The 21,216-nt window shown below is 34.7% G+C and overlaps 1 protein-coding gene across 1 annotated transcript; it reads left to right on the top strand.

Annotated features, from left to right (window-relative positions):
- The first annotated feature begins 1,809 nt into the window (after window positions 1-1,809).
- Window positions 1,810-20,921, top strand: fxyd5 (FXYD domain containing ion transport regulator 5). Its single transcript, XM_058413561.1, has 9 exons — window positions 1,810-2,087; window positions 9,551-9,602; window positions 10,261-10,335; window positions 11,310-11,468; window positions 13,783-13,863; window positions 14,428-14,457; window positions 15,078-15,152; window positions 17,447-17,492; window positions 19,687-20,921. Exons 1-9 carry the CDS (start codon window positions 2,076-2,078, stop codon window positions 19,709-19,711), a joined length of 555 nt encoding a protein of 184 aa, XP_058269544.1. The 5' UTR covers window positions 1,810-2,075; the 3' UTR covers window positions 19,712-20,921.
- Window positions 20,922-21,216: the final 295 nt, after the last annotated feature.

Below are 21,216 nucleotides of genomic sequence, written 5' to 3'. Positions count from 1 at the left end.
TGCTTTTTCGTTCACAATGTACAATTCATTTTGAGCCCTTCCTGATCTTGATGGTTTCATCCATGATGGGTCCAGAGCCTGTTCTAGGAATGCTGGGGGTGAGATGGGAATACACCCTGGATGGGATACCGTTCTATTTCAGAGCACCATGAACACACACACACACACACAGTCTGGGAGGAAAATAGAGTAAACATATGGACATGAGGAGAACATGAGAAACTTCACACAGTTGGTTATTTAAGCTCAGGATTTAACCGGGGTACTGCATCACATAGTAAAATTACATAGGTCTGGGCATCTGTGTTTAGACTGATGCACCCATGACTCATACCATAAGTAGAACCCATACCATAAGTGGAAGAAGATGGATGGATGGATGGATGGATGGATGGATGGCTGGCTGGCTGGATGGCTGGCTGGCTGGATGGATGGATGGGTCAGACAAATGGACATGCAGACAGATGGTCCGATGAGGGGCTAGATGAAGAGATGGATGGATGGACAGATGGACGGACAGACAGATGGATGGATGGATAGAGGTAAACTCAATAGCCATGAAACCATTTCCCCTATTTATGTTTTTCAGCAAAAACATGATTTATGCTTTATACCAATGTGTGATGCTGATTCATTGCTTATGTTACAAAAAAACAGATGACATTTTCATTTTTAAGTGACTTAGTAGAAGTAAATTTTAGTAAAAAAGTAAATATCAAACAGATTTGTCATCATCATTCGTAAGGGAGTTAGAGACCATGGAGTAAGAGAGTTCTCTGCTGGGTCAAATTGACCTGGGACATAACCAGGTCAGAAAAAAGGGCTGCACTATTAAGCACTGTGTGCTATGCCTTACTTATACTATTAGTATGTTTTACTGTGAATATATTCAATAGACTGGAGAATGTTGCACTTAATGTGTACTGGAATAAAAATTGTTTCATTTGAAAAGCACATTAATTTGCTGGAGTTATGCGTGCATGTGTGTGTGTGTGTGTGTTCATGAGCAGTTAATCAAACAGTGAACATCAGCATATGCACCCACACACTAAGTGAGAGATCATGTAACCCATGCTCAAGCTGGAAAACAAATGCCGACCGGAATGAAAGTGGGCTCATAGGTTGAAGAGAAGGAATAATCACTGTGAGAACTTCATTATTAATAGTATAACTTATGTTGTATAAGACTAAATTAAAGGTAAAACATTCCATTTTAATACTGATAGACAGTGGATGGACAAAATGGAAAATGGAAAGAAACAAAATATTATTATGTTGGAGAGGAGAAAGATCTGAGAAAAGAAAGAATCGATGACATTTTGACAGCTGTTATCTGGTTACGAGCTGACCTGATTAGGCATTAGGCATGTCCATTTTGCTAGAGCATAAATATTACTCAAAAGGACATTCTCTGTGTTTTAAGGAAGTCACACTCTGCTATAGCAGCAAGGCTTTAGGTATGTGACCTACATATTTAAACTGGCTCCTACATATAAACTGGCTCTTCTCTTTAACAAGATTTCAATATCGTTTGATGAATGATGAAAAAAGAAAAGTATTTTGTTTTTGCCTTGTTGCTAGAATGCTTGTAACCACAACAAAATCTGATGGATTTTCCCCAGGCCACTACACATTTGCTACCTACTCTAACAGCGTGTTGAATAAATGGGTAATTTGGACTAAAAATGCAGCTTATCAACAGATAAAGGGAGTTAACTTGGTGTAATGTAGAAAAAATGCAGAAAAAAAACCCTATGAGTAACAATTTCTTAATCTGAGTTTAGCTAGAACACAGACATGCACACAACCAGTGTGTCTCATCTTCCAACACAAACACATTCGCAATGTCAGAGAGAGCATGTGACCTGGGCATAGACTGGCAGACAAAGGCTGGTGCTGGTAGACTAAAAGAGAGAGGGTGGGTTGAATAGAATGTATTACATGAGTGCCAGAAAGGGAGAAAGAAACAAACCACGAGGTGAAAAAAGGAAGTAGAAAGGAAAGGGTGTGGCCAAACAACGGTTCAATTTTCAGCATCTGGACTGTCGGACGCTGAAACCTGAAACTTTTTCAGTATGGCAACTAAGGTAAGCTTAATGTTTGTTGGATTGTAGCAACAAGAGAGCAATACAATACAAAATACAAAAGATTAGTTTTAGAAGATTGTGAATGAGATAAGAGCTCTATGCTAATTGAACATCATGGCTGCAGTGTCAGAAACACACGTGCTCCTTTGTTCTGAGGTCAGATCCTACCTGTTTTTATTATTGTGGCACTCACAATGCTACCAAATGCCAGTTCTAACTCAATAAACATAGAGAAATGTTTTATGTAGCTTAGATTGTCAATATGAAATCAATATATCATCAGAGCGGAGTAGTGTGTCAGCAAGATGTCCTCCATCTTATATTCTAGTATAACCTGCTTAATCTGCTCTGCACAAAATCATATGCTCATAACGGAAATCTGATTTAAAAAGAATAGTAAAAGAGTAGATCTTTCTAGTTACATGATCTTATTTTTAATGCTGAGCTAATTGCTTAATTTCAGAGCATATGACAGCATACACTGATTGTCACCTGCTCATCATCTAACACATTATTGCATGTGAAATTCAAGTGACATCAAGTAAGATGGAACATGATATTTCCTTAGGTACATTTAATAGCTGCACATTTTTCATACTTATTCTTATTATCTTTGATGTTTTTTTTTCCCCCTTAGAATAGCTATGTACAGTATATCATTTATAATTATTCACTATTCAGTAACTAAAGAGTAAAACCAAGTTTTGTCAAAATGTTGTAAGAGTGTGGTTCTTTTTTTTTTTGTCCTAAATACAGTCCCTAAATAAGTAAGTAAGTAAGTAAGTAAATAAATAAATAGACAGACCCCATCTGTGCAAATTCCTCTTACAAACATCATAATTTTGCAAATTCAATTATTCAAATATGAGGTACATTATTTAAATGTGTTCAATAATATTTTGTCCACTTAGAGCCACAGAGCTTTTAAATCCTGAAAGTTCCACTCACGTAGCATCGTTTATCTACCTGTAGTGTTTGTTGTTATTTTCTGCTTGCTGCATACTAATTGCACTTAAATCATGCTTGTACTGTCTTCTATACTTTTGACTGCTGACTGACTACAGAAGATGCTACAATATTTTAAGGTGCAGAGACCGAAATGGGATACATGCTGAAGAGTGGCGTGTTTTAACAGTGAGAATCTTTCTCAGGGTGTGGCTGTTAGACAAGTTTATCATTTGTAGCAGTGTTTTAATTTATAAAACAAATTATAAATTTGTTATAAAAGGTTTTGCTTCTAGTCTTTGGAGATTATTGTGCTGTCACACCATTACTATGTAGCTGTTATATATATATATATATATATATATATATATATATATAGTGTAATGTTTGCAAGCACATCCATGGCAAATGGGGACTGTAACTGATAGACCACTTCTTCTAATGGTTTCTTCAACTTCCTCTCAAAATCACTTACATCATATGAGTGGCTGCTTTCACCACAATTGGGTGAGGTCATGACAATTTTATTTGCATTTGCACTAGTTTTACAGACATGCAGTTGAAGATTTAACTCAACCTCCTCTGAGTCACACCAAATAGTATGAATATAATCATTGTTTTCTCATATTATACAAGTGTAAAAGAGTAAATTACTATGGTGCAGGGGCTGAATGTTTGCCCCAACAGTCAGTATGTTTACATGCAATCAACCAGATTGATACATCACCTGGATTGAAATATCTTCAGGTAAACACCTCATTAAGCTCGGTTTGAACGTAAATTTAGTCAGTGTGGTGTACAGCTGAAATAATATATAGGAAATAAATAAGAAAAAAACAGTCATGCAAATGCTTAAACCAACCTATGTTCTTGATTAGATCCTAAAAGATCTTGTGCATATGCACAGTTCAGTGGTGTGAACATGACAACAGATGCTCAAGGCAGATGTTTAGTTCACAATTTATGTTATGCACTTGTAGACAAATATTTGAATTACAGTGCAATGCTTAGGGTCCAGCTAAACAGAACATTCAGAATCTGCAATCAGACTAACCAAAATGGTCACATGTAAACATAACATAGTGAGACATGGCATGGATGGAGTCCACTTGTTTCTCCAAATCAACAGAAAGTTCTTCTGTCAGATCACCATTATCCCATGATTAAGGGTTTGGATCCTGATGGGAGTGTTTTATTCCACCTCATTCAAAGGGCATTTAGCTTTATTTAGCAGTTTCCTATTTTTAATTAGTTAGTTCCTTATATGGTTCTTTCCAAACATTTAAGAAAATTGTGTTCAACTTCTTATTGTGGGTATCAAACCAGATTTTGGTTCTTCTGCTTCTGAAGCCCTAAGGTCCATGATAGAGATTTACCCAAATTCAAGCAGCTAGAGTAAATTTAGTATGGCTTATGGAACAATTTCGACTCTGGAACATAGAAACAATCCATATTCAATGTGTATTAAGCATTAATCTCTCAGCAGAGACCAGTGCAAACATGATATAAATCTTTTTTTTTTCTTTCAACCAAACACTTCAACATGAGTTGTACAAATGCTGGTGTTCCAGACAGGCACAAACAAGAGTGAATTCAGAGGCATAACCCTTGTCAGAAATCCAGCTAGTTCTGACAAAACACAGGCCAAGCTGGTTGACCAGTTAAGTGTTGATTCAAGGTCTAGCACTGCCAAGCTACCACTGTTGGGCCCCTGAGCAAGGTCCTTAACCCTGCCCTATCCAGAATCGCTGTGTCATGGCTGGCCCTGTTCTCTGGCCCCAACCTCCAAAGTTTGAATATGTAAAGAAATGTGCTGTAATGTATATGTAACAATAATAATGGCTCATAATTGCTTATTGATAGCTGCAGGTGGTTGGATAAAGTGCACAAATGCACACAAAATGAATTATGAGCTTTTTCATTTAGGACTAAAATGAACAAAGGATCCTGAATAACTCCAATATTTGTCAGTAAATACTGTGTAGCTAAACATCTCGAAGAGCTGTGGCCATTGCCTGATGTATTCCAAATGTGAATCACTGCATGCTTTAAAAAAATGCAGGAGTGTGACAGTAAATGAAGATGAGATAGGGGCTGCAGTTTAGAAACCTTTTAAATCAGCTCAAGTGTGATCCCATATTTATCAGATCTGTAATGTAAACAGAATAAGGTTCCAGATTTAATACCCTATTCAGACTAATAAAGCATGTAAAATAGTTTGCAGTTCAACTCTAATCACACTGAAATAGTTGGTATTTTTTCAAAAATTGTTTTTTAAATCTTACTTTTCTTAATTTCCTATTTTACTGTTTACCAAGAAAATAAAATTCATTGTGTTCTCAGTTTCTATACACAAACTGTAGTGGAAATTCCAAACCCACTTCCATTGAGCACCTATTTCTACTTACCTAAATATTTTAAAATTTAACAAACCTAAACCTAAAAAGTAAATAGATACTAGAGTAAATAGAGATACACAGAATAAATGTACAACAGGTGCACATGATGACTAATAACAGGAATTAGTTGAAAGCCATTGATACCTCTTGTGGACAGCAGAAAGTACAATTGGTATTACAGCATGAATGATTGTTCATTAAGATTTTTTTAAATAAAGATTTTAAAAATACATATTCCAACATTTCTTATGTCATAGAAACATATTTGGATATACTACTTCAGATGAATTGGAGGATGAATGTACGCAAATCTTTTTATACATATAATGCTAGCAGGATGGAGTCACCAGCTAACCGGTGGCATTCCATCTGTACCAGAATCAGTTTTTATGCAAAGCCAATCATGAATAGTTTATTGAGTCACATGACAGGGTAACATTCTCCAGCCATTTTTCCTAGATACATATTAAAACAAACAAACAAGCAAACAAATTCAATACTATGTTCTCATAGTAGCACCATGTTCTCCACAAAGACCTATTTTGTAGCCTTTACAAGACCAACACCACCTTATACCACCATACTGTAATATTTTATATCAGATGAAAATCAAAGTAAATAAAGAACTGATTTCAGTAATAAGGGTGCATGCATACTGATAATCATAAACATTTTGGGTTTCTACTTCCGTGTATATGAGCAGAAACAAAAACCTCAGAAAGCAGGTCTTACAAACAGTGCTCAGAAATGCACTGAAAAGGCAACAACCTTACAGATGAGGTATGAACTGGTACTGTATAAATACACAGAAGTAAATGAGGGTTAACAGGAAATAGGTGAGTTCAGTTAGAGGGAACCTGAGAGTGAGCTAATGTCTGGACTGGAGTGGATTGTGGATTTGTGGTGGCTCCTGGATTAGTTGAGGATTCAGATGTGACAAATGGAAAGAGAAGCACCATAGTCCAACGATGTCTAATTTTATCCAGAAAGTGTGGGTGCAGGTTTTCATTCTAACCAAGCAGAAGCCACATCTGAGTCTATTGAAAGTCAAGATCAACTGATTAAACAGGTGGAATCAGACGGGCTCCTGCTTGATTGGTATAAAAACCTGCACCCACATTGATCCTTTGTGGATCAGATTGGACATCCTGGCCATAATCTTTTCAAACAACATGAGAGAGGGGCAGCACTATATACAACTTAAATTTGCAACTGAAAAACTAAATATTTGTCAAAAAATGAAAGTTAAGACAGGGGAAATAGATTTTAAATTCTAGGTCACTTCCTACATAATGGGATTTTTGACAGCTGCACACATTATACAGTCCCCTCCAAAAGTACTGGAACAGTACTTGTGGTCTAACACTAGCATTGGCAAGTTAAATGTTAATGCATCCTGACTTATATAGGGAAATATAGGGAAATATAGGGAAGTAAAAGCTGAAATTCTGATCAGTCTTCATGTTCATCCTTTGATCACAAATGCCTTGTATAGCAAAAAACAAAAATAATTTACCTTGATATTCCAATAATTTTGACCTGTACATTTAGAAAAAAATTCCTGGATGATTAATGTACAATATGTAAGGAATAAAAGATGTCCAGAAGATAGCCAGCAAAAAGGGCCGTGCAATATGAAGCAGAGTTAATGTTACCACCATTAAGTATTGTCCTATAGCAACGTTTTTTTTCCCTTCTCTATGTTTCAGTACTTCTGTAAAGCTGCTTTGAGACAATGTCTAGGGTTAAAAGCGCTATAAAAATAAATTGAATTTAATTGAATTTTATTCCTCCTATACCATAGAAATATATTCATATTTAATGTTGTGGAATGTACATTCAAGGTCAAAAGTTAAAATGTATTAAAGTCTAAAGTTAAACCAGCCTAAAGCTATTCAGTCTCAGTTTTTCAGAACTCCACTGTCATGAACAAATAGTTCAGACAGATGCAAATGCAGTTTAAGTCTTTTATTAATGAAGCATGCAGACAAATTCAAAACGTCAGGCAAGAACAGGGTCAAAAGCAGGGCAAGTCTGGCGATCTACAAACAGAGCAAACTGGGCTAGGTCAAAACATGAAAAACAGGAAACTTGCAAAGTCAGGTAACCAGGATAGTACTGACAGATACAGAACAGGCTCAGTACAAGCAGGCGGGTAAACACTGAACAATAATGTGCACATAACTAAAACACATGAGGGTGTAAATACAAAAACTAATTAGTGACTAAGGGTGAGCTGAAAACAGTTGTGAGTAATTGGGAAACATGTGTAAGACAACCAATGACAATACAAGGGCAGGTACAGGACACAATCCAATGCAAAACACATGGCAAAGTAAACAAATACATGATAAACACAGAAGAGCATGCAGGCTGTTATGTGTACTGGAGCACTTGGTGTGATCTCACTCATTTTAAAGCAATTAATAATAAACAATTAACAATAAACAACAAACAAAAAAAAAACAAGAGAGATTTATTTCAGCTTTAATTCAGTATATCAGAATTTCAGTAGGCCCCAAGTTAACGACACCAAGCTGACATTCTGAAAGTTCTAGAAATTGATGTAATGACTTTTAGAAACCTCTGATTTGCAGATTGTCATTATTAGGAGTTAAAAGCAGCACACCATTTGCTATAAAATGGTCGACCACTAGAGAGTTGTACTGAAGGTTCCACAAACATCTGTACATGCAACTGTATGCAAATAAATAGGTCTGGGGCCACACCGACAATGCATCACACACAGAGTGCGAATTAGACTTCTAGAGATGACAAACTTTGGTCAGAAAGATTTACTGAATCTGAAGACAAAAACAAAGCAACTCATGAAGGAGTAGGACACCTCAGGTACAAAAGTATATACATCTACCATGAAGCCTGACTTCACCAGTGGAGTATTCTCTGGTCTGAAGAAACCAAATATAACTTATAACTGTTAGACCAATGATCAATGCAATATATAGAGTAAAAAAGGCTTTATACTGTATACTGTTGTAACTGTAAAGCATGGTGGTGGTAGCATCATGTTGTGTGTGTGTTTTTATAGAAAAAAAAATGACTGGTGCACTTCAGAAAATATATAGCATCATTATGAAGACTGAGTACATAGAATTAATGAATGAAAAAAAAAAAAAAACTCAAGACATCAGCCAACAGGTGGCCACAACAGCAGTGATCCTCATCTCTAAAGTTGTAACAAAATAGCTAAAAGACAACAAGGTCAAAGTAATGGAGTGGCCATCACAAAGACTTGACCTGAATCCTACAGAAACTTGAGGCCCACAAACCTGACTGAGTTACACCCGTTCTGTCTGAAGAAGCAGACTTTCCCGCAAAGTATTGTGTGAAGCTTGGGGAAAGCTGTCTGAGTGTTTTAAGTTCAAGCCAAAATGTAAGCAATGACACCAAATATTAACATATTTGTATAAACTAGTGAGCCACTTAAAAAGTCTTGTGGTAAATAATAGATGACAAAAATGGGTCTCAGCTATTATTTTGAAGTGAAAGTACCCCTAATAAAAACAGGAAATGTACATCGATTGACCATAACATTAAAACCATTGACAGGTGAAGCGAATAATACTGATTCTCGAGACACCTGGTACCTTCCGATGGGTGTGCTAAATTAGGCAGCAAGTGAACAGTCGGTTCTCAATGTTGATGTATTGAAACCAGAGAAAAATGGGCAAGTGTAAATGAATCTGATGGAAGCATCTCCAAAACAGGGGATGTTCCCAGCATGCAGTGGTTAGTACTTACCAAAAGTGTTTCAAGTATGGACAACTGGAAAACCGGTTATGCTTGGTGTCTGTACTCTAAGTGCATATAAACTACTCCTTTCATAAATGTTAAATAAATGTCTTCTTACAGAAGGTTCAACATATTAGGATTGCGTGTTTTTCTGTCATATATTATAAACTTATGATTTGAATTACAGCTAACACATTTGACAATTGTTTTTTGAAAATTCAAGAGAATTCTGATATAATAAGAAAAAAAGAGGCAGAAAAATGTAATCAGATCACTAAAACTGAGGTTTATGGAGATGAATGGAGCACATAGTTCCATTAGAGCAGATGTGTATTTGCGTGATTATGAGTGTGCTCTATTTTACAGAAAGTCTGGGAAGGAAGTGTACTATTACTGTTCTTCTTCTTCTTCTTCAGAGGTGAGTCATCAAAATACCCCAACTCAGAACATTTAATCTGTATTTGTATTCGTCTCTCACTTACTAATTCCTGAAAACGTCTCCCACACACACGCTTCCTTGTCTTTCTCTCCCTCTTACATAGAGCTCAGATCTTCATTCGTTCTCTCTAAAAGAAAGAATGATATGGAAATTTTAGGAATGTGTTAAGTGGACCATAGTCATTTTCACCACAATCCTTTTCTTTGTGTGATGATTTTAGAGAGAAAAGCTCCTTTTATAACACAGGAACAGAATCTCTACATCACATCACTATTATGTCAGCAGTCACATACATTTGCATCCATCTGAGAATAGCAAGGTTTTATTTTTTTATACAAAGACTGTGCAGACTGGAAGAGCATTACCGTTCTTATTGTTCCCTTTCTCCTAATGCATCATAATGCCATAATTATTGATTTTTTTTTCTTCTTGTTGATGCAGCAATTCGTAGATCTTCAAACTCTAAACTAGCACTGTTTCCATCTGCATGAATTATCATAAAGAATTTAATGGTTTTCTTGGTTTCCAGGGGGTTTCCAACTCCCTCTGGAAGTTTCAGGCACTTACAATGCACAATTATATAATTACATACTGTAAGTATTAAGGTTTCTCACATGTTTATTCCATCATTCCAAAGCGTCTGCTGTTGAAAATGTTTCACTCTCACTTGATGTCCCACCTCCAGTTACCACAAACCTTATAGCTGAGACAGGTAATCTTTCTCATTTCCTAGCTGCCTTACACAGCAATTGTACATTATGTTTATATGTTGTTACTGCAGAATTCCCTGTATCAATATAGGGTGATATAGGTCAAATTGTATGTCAATAGATAGGCAGGAAAATGCAATATTATGTATCATAAATAAAAATGACATAAAGATCAATAGACTAATAAACATATGAGAAGAAGGCAATTATTAAAACAAAGATCTACACTGTCAGATAAAACATATTAAACTATACATTTCCTTCTGTCTGGTGCCTTTTTGCCATTGGTAACCTTAATCTTTCTACCTTTAAAATACGTTTTAGCTGGAGTTTTGGGTATGTTGTGCATTAAAAATGGTTTACGATACAAAACTATATGTATCTTTTGCAGTAAATCTGTAAAACTAGACAAAATGCACCACTCTTATTAAAAGATAAAGGTTATAGGTACCACCCCAGTGACAAGGAAAGGCCAGACTTGATGTCTAGTTAAAAATCTGTTGCCTGATCTGAAAATTGCTGTCTACGATCATTTATCCAAAATCAAACCAAAATCAAAATGTGTAAAGCTAATATAAACACTTCTGAGAAAACACAAGTCTGTATCTGCTACACAAAGAAAATTCACACTGGATTTTTTCAGAAAATTTTCATTAAAAAAAAAAAATCTTAATTGATAAGTATACCACTATTTTTGTAGACAGTTACTTTACAGTCATTCTAAATTTGTCTAGTAGACAGTCATTCTAAATTTGATGCTACAATACAGCAAAAAAAAAGTGCCAAGGTGGTGGTGAATACTTTCTGGATAATACACTTTATTATTGCATCTCAATTTAGTAATGAGATATCAATTTGCACACTTCTAGACTTCTTACTACTTCTCTGAATATGCCCCATATTTATATGGCTTGTGCATCCATAATATGGAGTGCATGCAATAATTAGATCTTTAAAATCTCTTTTACATTCCCAGATGGAGAGGAAACAACCAAACTTGGTTTGACTACATTACCCTTGGAAGTCAATTACAATGATGGGATAACAAATGGTACTGCAGTCACTACTACAGTGCGTTCCAGTGACTTGGACAACGATAAAAACGAAACCAGTGTCAGAATGAAAACAACACTAGGTAATGCTATCAGTCTTGTTTTAATGATACATTTACAAATGCTTCACTATTCAAGACAAGATCCAGTGGGAGAAACTAGAGGTAGCTAGGGGTTCTTAGGGACATTGGTAAATAGGGTAGATCTATTTTTACATCACTATTGTAATACAGATGACAGAAGTAAGGGGTGATTGCCATTCCTCTTATACCATGGACACATGCCAAGGAAATCAATTTGAATGAATTATCTTTTATGAAACCAGATGCTGTTGGAAAAAGAGAGATAATAAAAACCAAAAGGATTATAATACTACTTGTACTACTACTTGGAAATTTCCTTGTTTTCAAGTTTTGCACTTGGGCCTCCCTCCCACTCCTGTTTCTATTTTGCTTAGAACCAGTTTGCGCTGTTCTATGAAGGGAGTAGTTCACAGCATGGTAAGATAAGTTCTTACCATGAAAAGAAAGAATGTTGTTTCTTTCAGGTCATTTTGAGCCTGTAAACAAACTACAACTCCTGATGCTCCAGATACTAAACTAATCTAAAGAAGGCCACTTTTATGACTCCCTTATTGAGTACAACAGTTTTAAGCTGTGCTCACACAATTGTAGAAGGGTTTTCTAATAATCAATTAGCTTTATAAAATTATTAACTTGGATTAACAAACACAACATGAGACTGAAACGGATGACTGATAGTTGCTAATAATGGGCCTCTGTGTGACAATGTCAATCTTTGATCAGTAGTGCGCACAACTCATCTGGTCATCAACATCATAACTATGGATGGAATAAAACTATTTTTGCACCTGTACAATAGTGCTAAAGCACCTATAGAACATAATACACAAATATAATAATACACATATATAATACACATAATACCCTGAACAAAGTGATTTTTTTATTTTAGCCTGATAATGTGCTGTTCATCGACTATAAAGCTATTTTGTCAGTCTGGAAAAGGGTATTTGCTATATGCTATAAATGGAAATGTACAAAGCATTTGCCCACACATTTGTATTGTGCAAGTTCAGGTGACCAAGACAGCACAAAAATGTCAGCACAGATTCAGTGAGACAGATAAAATAGTAGATGCACTGGCCTTGGCTGGCATTCTTGAAATTTGAGCTCACCTTTTGCTTACTATCACAAAACTTTAACCACTGAATTAAGTCTGGAGGAAAACATTAAGAGGTGTAAAATAATAAAATAAAGAAAATAGTCAGTAAAGGGATGATGTGATGTGACCTGATGCTTCGCTTTACCCTATGATAACATATCCTATATATATATCCTATAAGTTTTATATTCCTTTATACCACAGCAGTTTACCAACAACAGCAGAATTGTATCCATTAATAAATGTTAAACTTCATTGCATTTAATTATAGTATCTATACAGTAGTTAGCATAGTAGCTAAACAATCATTCACTCACAAGCCTTTCTTAAATTCTCTGATAAGAAAAAAATACACCTTGTCATTTACTGAGCCCTTTGTCCTGATGATTTTCCCAAAGGATTTATAGCCCTGATTGTTACAAAGCTCTGATGCTGGAGACTCCTTCCAAAAATGTTACATAAACGTCTCCTCACTAAAAATCACCATATCAACAATTGCACGTTTTGTTGTAATGTGAAACGTCCATCAACCAAAAAAACCAAATCTGTTCATTTAGAAACAATTAGAATGAGTGCATTAATGCAAACCTGTGGCATTTCTTAATCAGTAGATCAGAGTGGTGTAAACCTGCTCAAGTCCTTTTTAATGACCACTGACAACAAAAATATGTTTTTCAGTAAGTGTTTAGAAGGCTGTGAGTTCCTGAGGGAAAATAAAACAGGGTGACTGTCAGTCTGTAGTGCATACCAAGGGCACTCGTAATTCAAAAACTAATTAGCAGGTAATTAGAAAAGTGTTCAACCCTCGTCGCATGTTGAGAGGCTTAAAGATATGTAGGATTTCTGCTGCTATGCGTTATGGCGTGCCATTAAACTGAGCACATTCCCTCAGAGAGGCACGTCATTGAAATATATTAAAAATCAATTTGAAAGACAGGTCAGAAAGAAAATGAGTGCACCTGGAAATTAATTAGAAGTAATTATGGATGGATCCATATGAGTGTGATAAGAGGATTGTACCTCCCAGGCGAAGAGTCTAATAAGAACTGGATATCTCCATGCATTGTGAACATTCTTCTCTTTTAAGGAAGGAAATTATTTTCCACACATACAAAATGAGCTGGAAATAAAGGATCTTTTTTGCCATTTTGTGTATTCAGCATATTCAGTAGTTTCTCTCCATCAGTTACTGTATCTCTCTTAACATTGCAGCTTCACCGATCACCAATTTAACAACAACGAGCCCAAGACCCAATGATCCTAACAGAACTAGGGCTAAGGATATCAAATTGGGTAAAGTAAATTAAACTTCTCTCTCTCTCTCTCTCTCTCTCTCTTTATCACATCCCTGTAGCTGACATTAACAGCTCCCTGTTCATGGAACAATGCACCCTGCTAGAGCAGTAGCACATACACTCTCAAGCTATTTCAGGATCAGATAAATAGGGATTCACTGCTCAGACAGATGAGTGTGTATCTCTCATACCATTTGTTTAGTCACTGCAGTCACACACAAACCATATATATACAATGCTGATTAACCAAGACATCTCTGGTGACTGAAGTTATTTTAATTCATTTAGTTTTGAACTTAAGCTACACGGTAATGTTGCGAATAATTAAGGAAAGCTTCACATTTCATATGCAGCAAAGTGCATCTCTCAATCATTGAGTCCGTATGCAGTACTGTATGTTAGAAGTGATTTAGACAAAAGTATAGTTCCGATTTCATTAGCATATTTATTACGCTATTATGTGTTATTACTGTGCCAAATAATGGTAGGGTAATTTTAAGCTGTCAGTAAATTACATTTGCTGTAAAGTTGTACCAATTCTGTTGTTGTATTTTCTCCACAGTTGATGAATGGGACAAGCCATTCATATATGGTAAGAGAACCACAAAAAAATAAATAAATAAATAAATTGAAAAAAAAATAAAAAAAATAAATAATAATAATAATAATAATAATAATAATAATAATAATAATAATTATTATTATTATTATTATTATTATTATTATTATAGTATATACTGTACTTTTGGAGCAGGTTCTGTTTCAGATAAAAATTCACACACTCGAACATGGAGTATTGAAACACACTACATGGTTAATATTGCTTTTAAATTGTGACACAAGGACAACATGGAAAACTGAAACACAAAGCTTATGTTATAAGATCTTTTCTACTGAAGCTTGATTGCTTTTCGATCTGGCCCAGAATGTTCTCTATACATACGAACCATATAATGGAGGATATAATGAAATGAAAGAAATGAAAGCATAAGAGCTATACCATTTGTGTGGGTCTTTTTATTTGCATTTAAAATGTTTAAAAAGCTTTTCATTTTCAATTTCTGCCAATGTTGAAAGTCCTAGACAAAATTAAAACATGGTTAAATCTCAGTTGAAGACTGATTTGATTTTCTAAAATTGACATTCAGAATTGATTAAACATTATCATTTAGTATAGGATTTAAGTATATGTGTTGTTGTTTCTTCTCACAGATTATAGCTCTCTGAGAAAGGCAGGGCTGACCATAGCTGCTGTGCTCTTCGTGTTGGGCATCATGGTGATTACATGTGAGTAATTTACAAAGTTTCTGATATGATCTTTTAATATAATTGTCATAATGTGCTACAATATATCAGCTAGTTACACATGTACACATTGGGTCTCATTTAGTAATGTTTTAGTGAAGGTGTGTATAAACATTTGAATAAGCCAAACCAGTTTAGAATTCTCTGCCAGACTGACAAACATCTCAGAAACACTGATTTTCTTCAAACTTCTTCACACACTGCATGATAAAATGCAAATCGTGTTCCAATCATAGCTCATTTGCATGTAGTGACATACACAAACTCCATACAAGGTAAAACACACATACAGCACAAGGTAAAAGCAGAAATTTCATTTATTTTGACTCACTTGTTTCCCCATAAAAAATATTAAACAATAGTAAGCGTGTGCTAAATCTTCCATTAGTGGAGGTATTTGTTTACAGCTTGCAGTTACATACAGACAGACCTGCCTTTTGTACCTCGCTTCTTTTGTCTTTTGTCAATCTCAGTTTGATTGGCTTAATTTATGCATTTGTATAAGTTCATTTTCTTTGTTTTTAATTTTAATAATCTTTTTTAATTAGTGAAAATAATTTAAAAAACTAGTTTTATCAAAATGGAACAGTAATTTTCCCTGGAAAATTCCCTGGAAAACAGTAAAAAGTCCCTGACCTAGTGAACTAGCATGAGAATGTGTTTTTGTTAGAGACTCCTAAAGCACTTCTATAAGTTGCTCTGTGTAAGTATGTCTGCGAAATGGTGTAAATAATAATAATAATAATAATAATAATAATAATAATAATAATAATAATAGTAATATATATATATATATATATATATATATATATATATATATATATATATATATATAGATAGATAGATAGATAGATAGATAGATAGATAGATAGATAGATAAAACTATGGTACTGCCTGCAAATTGTATTATAAGGAGTACTTAAATCAAGATTTACATTTGTTAGTCTTCTTTTGTGAATGTTTACATGTACTTAAGAGCACAATGCAAATTTTTGCACAATGCAATTTTTTTTCCTCTCGAATTCACAGGAAAACCTAAGAAATCCTTTTGTATTCATTTTTTTAAAATGTGTTTGTTGTCGGAATAGTGAAGCTATTTTTTAGGAAAACATTTATGAGGGAGTTCTGTAAAAAGTTTTCCCTGTCAGATGTTTTGTAGAGGATTAAAAACATTGAATATAGCCAATTATTGTCCTATAACAGCACTCTGGTGAGTTTTTGATTATGTCGGCTTGAAAAAGCTGACGCTCTGTTTTGCATTGTAAGCTTATTATTATTATTCAATTTTTTGTTGTAAATTAGTAATCTTTTAACTGCTAAACAGAAAGATGATTAGGCTTATAATGAATACAAATGAATATGTCTGCCATCTTAGTATCACACAGTTTAAACCTATGAATAGGGATCTTTTGAATGGCATGACAGAAAGGTGTTCTCTCTGTCACTGGGAGATAGTGAGTAGATGTAATCCAAGAGAGCAAAATCGGCTGTGTTGTCAGTGTGTGTGAGTGAAAGTATAACTTTCTTCTGTCAATCAGAGTGACAGTAGCTAATCATGGGCATCTGTTAGCTCTTAGAAGAGAGTGGTCTCTAAGCGCGTTCAGAAGATGCAATGGTTCGGAAGATACATGTGCTAGAGTTCAACCATTCCAGCTGGTAGCTGTTCTATTATAGGGGCAGCTAGTGGATGGGAATTAGCAAATGAACAAATTATAGAGAAAACGTAGGAAGGAGGGAAATGTGCAAGGTTGTGTGTGTGTGTGTGTTTTTTTTTTTCTAAAACGCAAAAAAATGATCTAATTTCAGTCAACTATTTAACTTTATCTCACAAATTAACTGTGAAGGCCAAAAGTGATGCTGATTAATATATGAACTTTTTCACTTTTTACAAGATAGTTAGATAGATATACTTTATTTATCCCATGAGGGAAATACTCTTGGTACAGTAGCTTAGTCAATAAAAATATATAATACAAACACACACAAAATATAAAATATGATATATATAGAATACAATAAGTTAAATGAATTAGTGCAGATATGATATGAAACATATTTACATTAGTATTTGCATCACAGTACACATGTGCAAACTGGCAGTGGATAATGAATATGAAGAACCTTGAGAATCTAGAATATACTGTACATATACTGTATATATATATATATATATATATATATATATATATATATATATATATTTATATATATATATATACTGTATATATGAGATTTCATTGTGAAAAATTTCATTTTTTCTTTTTTTGTAAACCAAGGTGGGAAAATCAGATGTAGTCGCTGCTGTCACGTGGGCAAAGGAAGGTAAGTGTGGCCATCTCAATGAGTTAATGTGTGTGTGGGCAGATATTATATGTTGGTTGGGACCAAGTCAGAGATCGGAATATATGACAGTTTTGAAGTTGTGGGGACTCTGGTACCCATGAGGACCTTTATTATTTTCTTGAAAACTGCAGTTAATAATGTGTAGAACCCAGTGCTGCTCTCAGGTCAGGGTAACCTGAAAGTCAAGTAATTATAGTGATTGTTTCTGCTCGACTCCAGTCTTTGCTGAAGCAGAAAGAGCCTGTCGAGTATTTGATGCTTTGTGTGTACAATATCAAAATAGCAGCTACTTTGCTATGTGCTGTACAAACCTGTTTGGCTGACAACATAGATATGTTGCTATTTTGGCTTGTGCCATCAATTTAAAGACAATAAAAACATGAGAACACATTTTTATACAGCAATTACAAACAAATCAGATTGAAAGACAGGTAGCAAGACAAACATTGCAAAAAATATATAACATATTTTCCCTAATAGATATCAATCTATAATATATTTATTAACACTAGACAAAAGGTTTTGACTGAATATCTGCAGCAATCAGTTACAATTTAGATAGTGTTTTATTGCAAGTCTTGTTTTTCGTTGAATCATCGGGTTGATTAATTCGATCAGATTATAAATCAAGGGTAAATCAAGGGTAATAAAAAGGAGTAACATTCAATATATCAGACTACTACAAACAAAGGGCATGGTTGTGTTTTCTACATATTACATTAGAAAAACAGTGCAAATATTTGCATTGATTGATCATTTCTAATAATTTTGTTTTTTATTCTGTTTTTATCCCATCAACTGCGCTTCAAATTTGCCTGTCTACTATCTTTGATGCATTTTTTATTTTAATGGACATGTGCAAACAGAATTGACAGTCACTAATAGTTATAGTAAGGGTGTAACTGAATACCAACAGATATCAATTTTAATGGGTACAAAACCAAAAAGATTATGTTTCTGGGTTAGGCTTTGGGTCAACAGGTGATCCTTACAGGGATTAAATAGTTACTCTATATGAATATGAATGAATGAATGAATGAATGAATGAATGAATGAATTCATTCTCTGGGTTCAGCTGGTGATTTGATGTCAGTTACACTATACACTTGAATTATGACAATTCTATAATATGACTTGGCAGATGATACAATGTATTTAGAAGGTCACTGAACAAGTCTTTCTTTGAGAACCTGTTGTCTCTGTAGGCATCTTAGTGGTGTTTATGGCACAAAATCACAGCTATCCAGAGCAGTTAAATATAATTAAAGCTCTAAGCTGACAGTTTACCAGTGTTCACATTATGTCAGGATGACATGGGCTGGCATGACATGAGCATAAGGCCATCCATTAAAAAAAGAGGCAATTATGTCATTTGAACGTTGTGAGGCAGAGATAATAATAGGTTCCACAAGCTTTCCAGAGAGTTTGAGAGATTGAAAAGGTGCTAAAGTACCAAATCAGCATTTATCATTGTATTATAGTATTGCGAATGCTGCTCTGTCCTGTCTGTGCTGCAGAGGACCTACTGAACTATACATCTATCAAAGCCCTAATCTAAGAATTAATGTAAAGCATATAAATAGTTCTGTATATAATAGTGTCTTATAGTACTTTATAATGCTTTACTTGCATTACATACTTAAGTGAATAGTACCTGGTTTTATTATCAGTACTTTGATTAAAGTAATGCTCCTGTAGCTGAATGAACACAAATCCCCACAACCACGCTCCGACATCTAGTGGAAAGCTTTCTGAGAAGAGTGGAGCTCATTACAACTGGAAAGGGGGATTTAAAGCTGGAACACTTGTTATAAGTTTTATGTGGCTAAAATTGTTCACATACATTTGACCATGTACATTATTTTAGTTCAGTTCAGTTTAGTACAGTTCAACCTGTAGTTTTCAGAAACAAAATGCTTTTCCCTGGGGGCAGCACAAATAATACAATTATTTTCAAGGCAGATTTCAGAATAATATAATAAGGAATGCATTATAAATCAGCACTGAGTTAAGAGCATTGGTGTGTTTAAAAAATACAGCATCACAACAGATTTAAAAATGAACCCAACTCTGTGTTAACATCCAACAGTTAATAAAATCAAGTAAACATAACATTCGGCTTATAGTGTGTGTTCATGGATGTAATATGTGTGATGTGTTCTCCTGTTTTCAGATCATATGATGTGACCAGAATGTAACTCTGGTCTCAAACTCAAAAAGGGCCAGCAGGCGAGCAGCAACATAGGACAGCCATCCAGTCAGACCTGTTCTCACCGCATGCTCTGTGTGTGTTTGTATGTGTATGTGTAATTTATTCATAATAATTATGAATAATAGATGATGGGGAGATTTTTGGCCTATCCCCAGTACTTAAGCTTTACTGTGTGTACCTGTGCATGTACCTGTATATTTGTCACAATGTAAACCTGACTTCCTTGTTTGTAACAAAAGAAGTGCAGGAGAATAGGGACATGTGCCATCATGCTACACCAAAGGGCATCCACTCCCTTCCAGACAAACCACATACACCTCTGACTAACACATCTCTGACACACACATCTCTGAGTGTCTGACTTTGTCTGCTCTCTGTGCTGTCACACCTTTTACACTGCTCTATGTCTGTGTTTCCTTCCATAACACCCTGCATTTATCACCCTTATTTAATGGGAAAAAGGGGCTTTTGTGGCTCAAAAGTGCCCTCAAGAGGCCTAAAATTAATTTTGGCACAAAACCAACAATTCTGAGGTGTCAGAGAAGAAAATAAAGCTATTTTATTTGGATGAGGTCATTATTTGTTCTCAATGTGTCTTGAATCACATGACTGGCCTCCCAACCTATTAAGGACTTGTCAATACTTGCTCACTGCTTCAGAGCACACAGGAAAAAAAGAGTCTTTTTACAGGTTACGAAACTTCACCAGGGCACAAAGGATGACTGTAAACAATGGAAAACAGGAACATGCTGACGGCAGACAACAGCTATCAACGTTGTAATCTTTGTACTGGAATATTTCCATGACTAAATGAGAAAACATGTTGAAATGGTACAAACATGTCCAAAACACTCAACTGGCTTGTTCGGTGGTTTAAACTCACACCTGCATGTAAGCTTTTCTTTAAGATTAGGAGCTTTTCTTTGCTTTCAACACTGTAGAAAAACAATGTAAAAAATAACGGCTAAATGATGATGATTGAAGAGAAAGAAAAAAAAACATATATTTTATTTTGATATCTTGGTAGATAAACATAAACAAAGTGAAGAGTCTTTATCTTCAGTAGAAATTATAAAACTATTGCATCATTTCAACATCAATGAGTGAAAATTGCCATGTGTATACATACATACACACACACATATATATATATATATATATATATATATATATATATATATATATATATATATATATGGTTAAATGATTACTGATTACAGAACAAACAAAACACCCACTGATAAGTGTGACAGTTTGTATTCCTACAAGTACACACTCACACTCCCTATTTATTAATCAAACCTGAACTGAAATATAATTTCACATGAATAGAAAGCAAACTTGCTGATAGAGAATGCGGTATAAACATTTCATTTTCTTATAAAAAATATCTAAATGACAAAACTAATCCTAAACAGAATATATTAACAAAGCAGTTATAGCACAGCTTCTTAACACCACGCCTTAAAAACAAAGCATTAAAATCATGAG

This window comes from Hemibagrus wyckioides, linkage group LG17 (assembly GCF_019097595.1).
Source record: "Hemibagrus wyckioides isolate EC202008001 linkage group LG17, SWU_Hwy_1.0, whole genome shotgun sequence".
NCBI classification, from domain to species: domain Eukaryota; kingdom Metazoa; phylum Chordata; class Actinopteri; order Siluriformes; family Bagridae; genus Hemibagrus; species Hemibagrus wyckioides.
The sequence above is the reverse complement of the archived record's forward strand: the minus strand, read 5'-3'. Positions and strand labels throughout refer to the sequence as shown.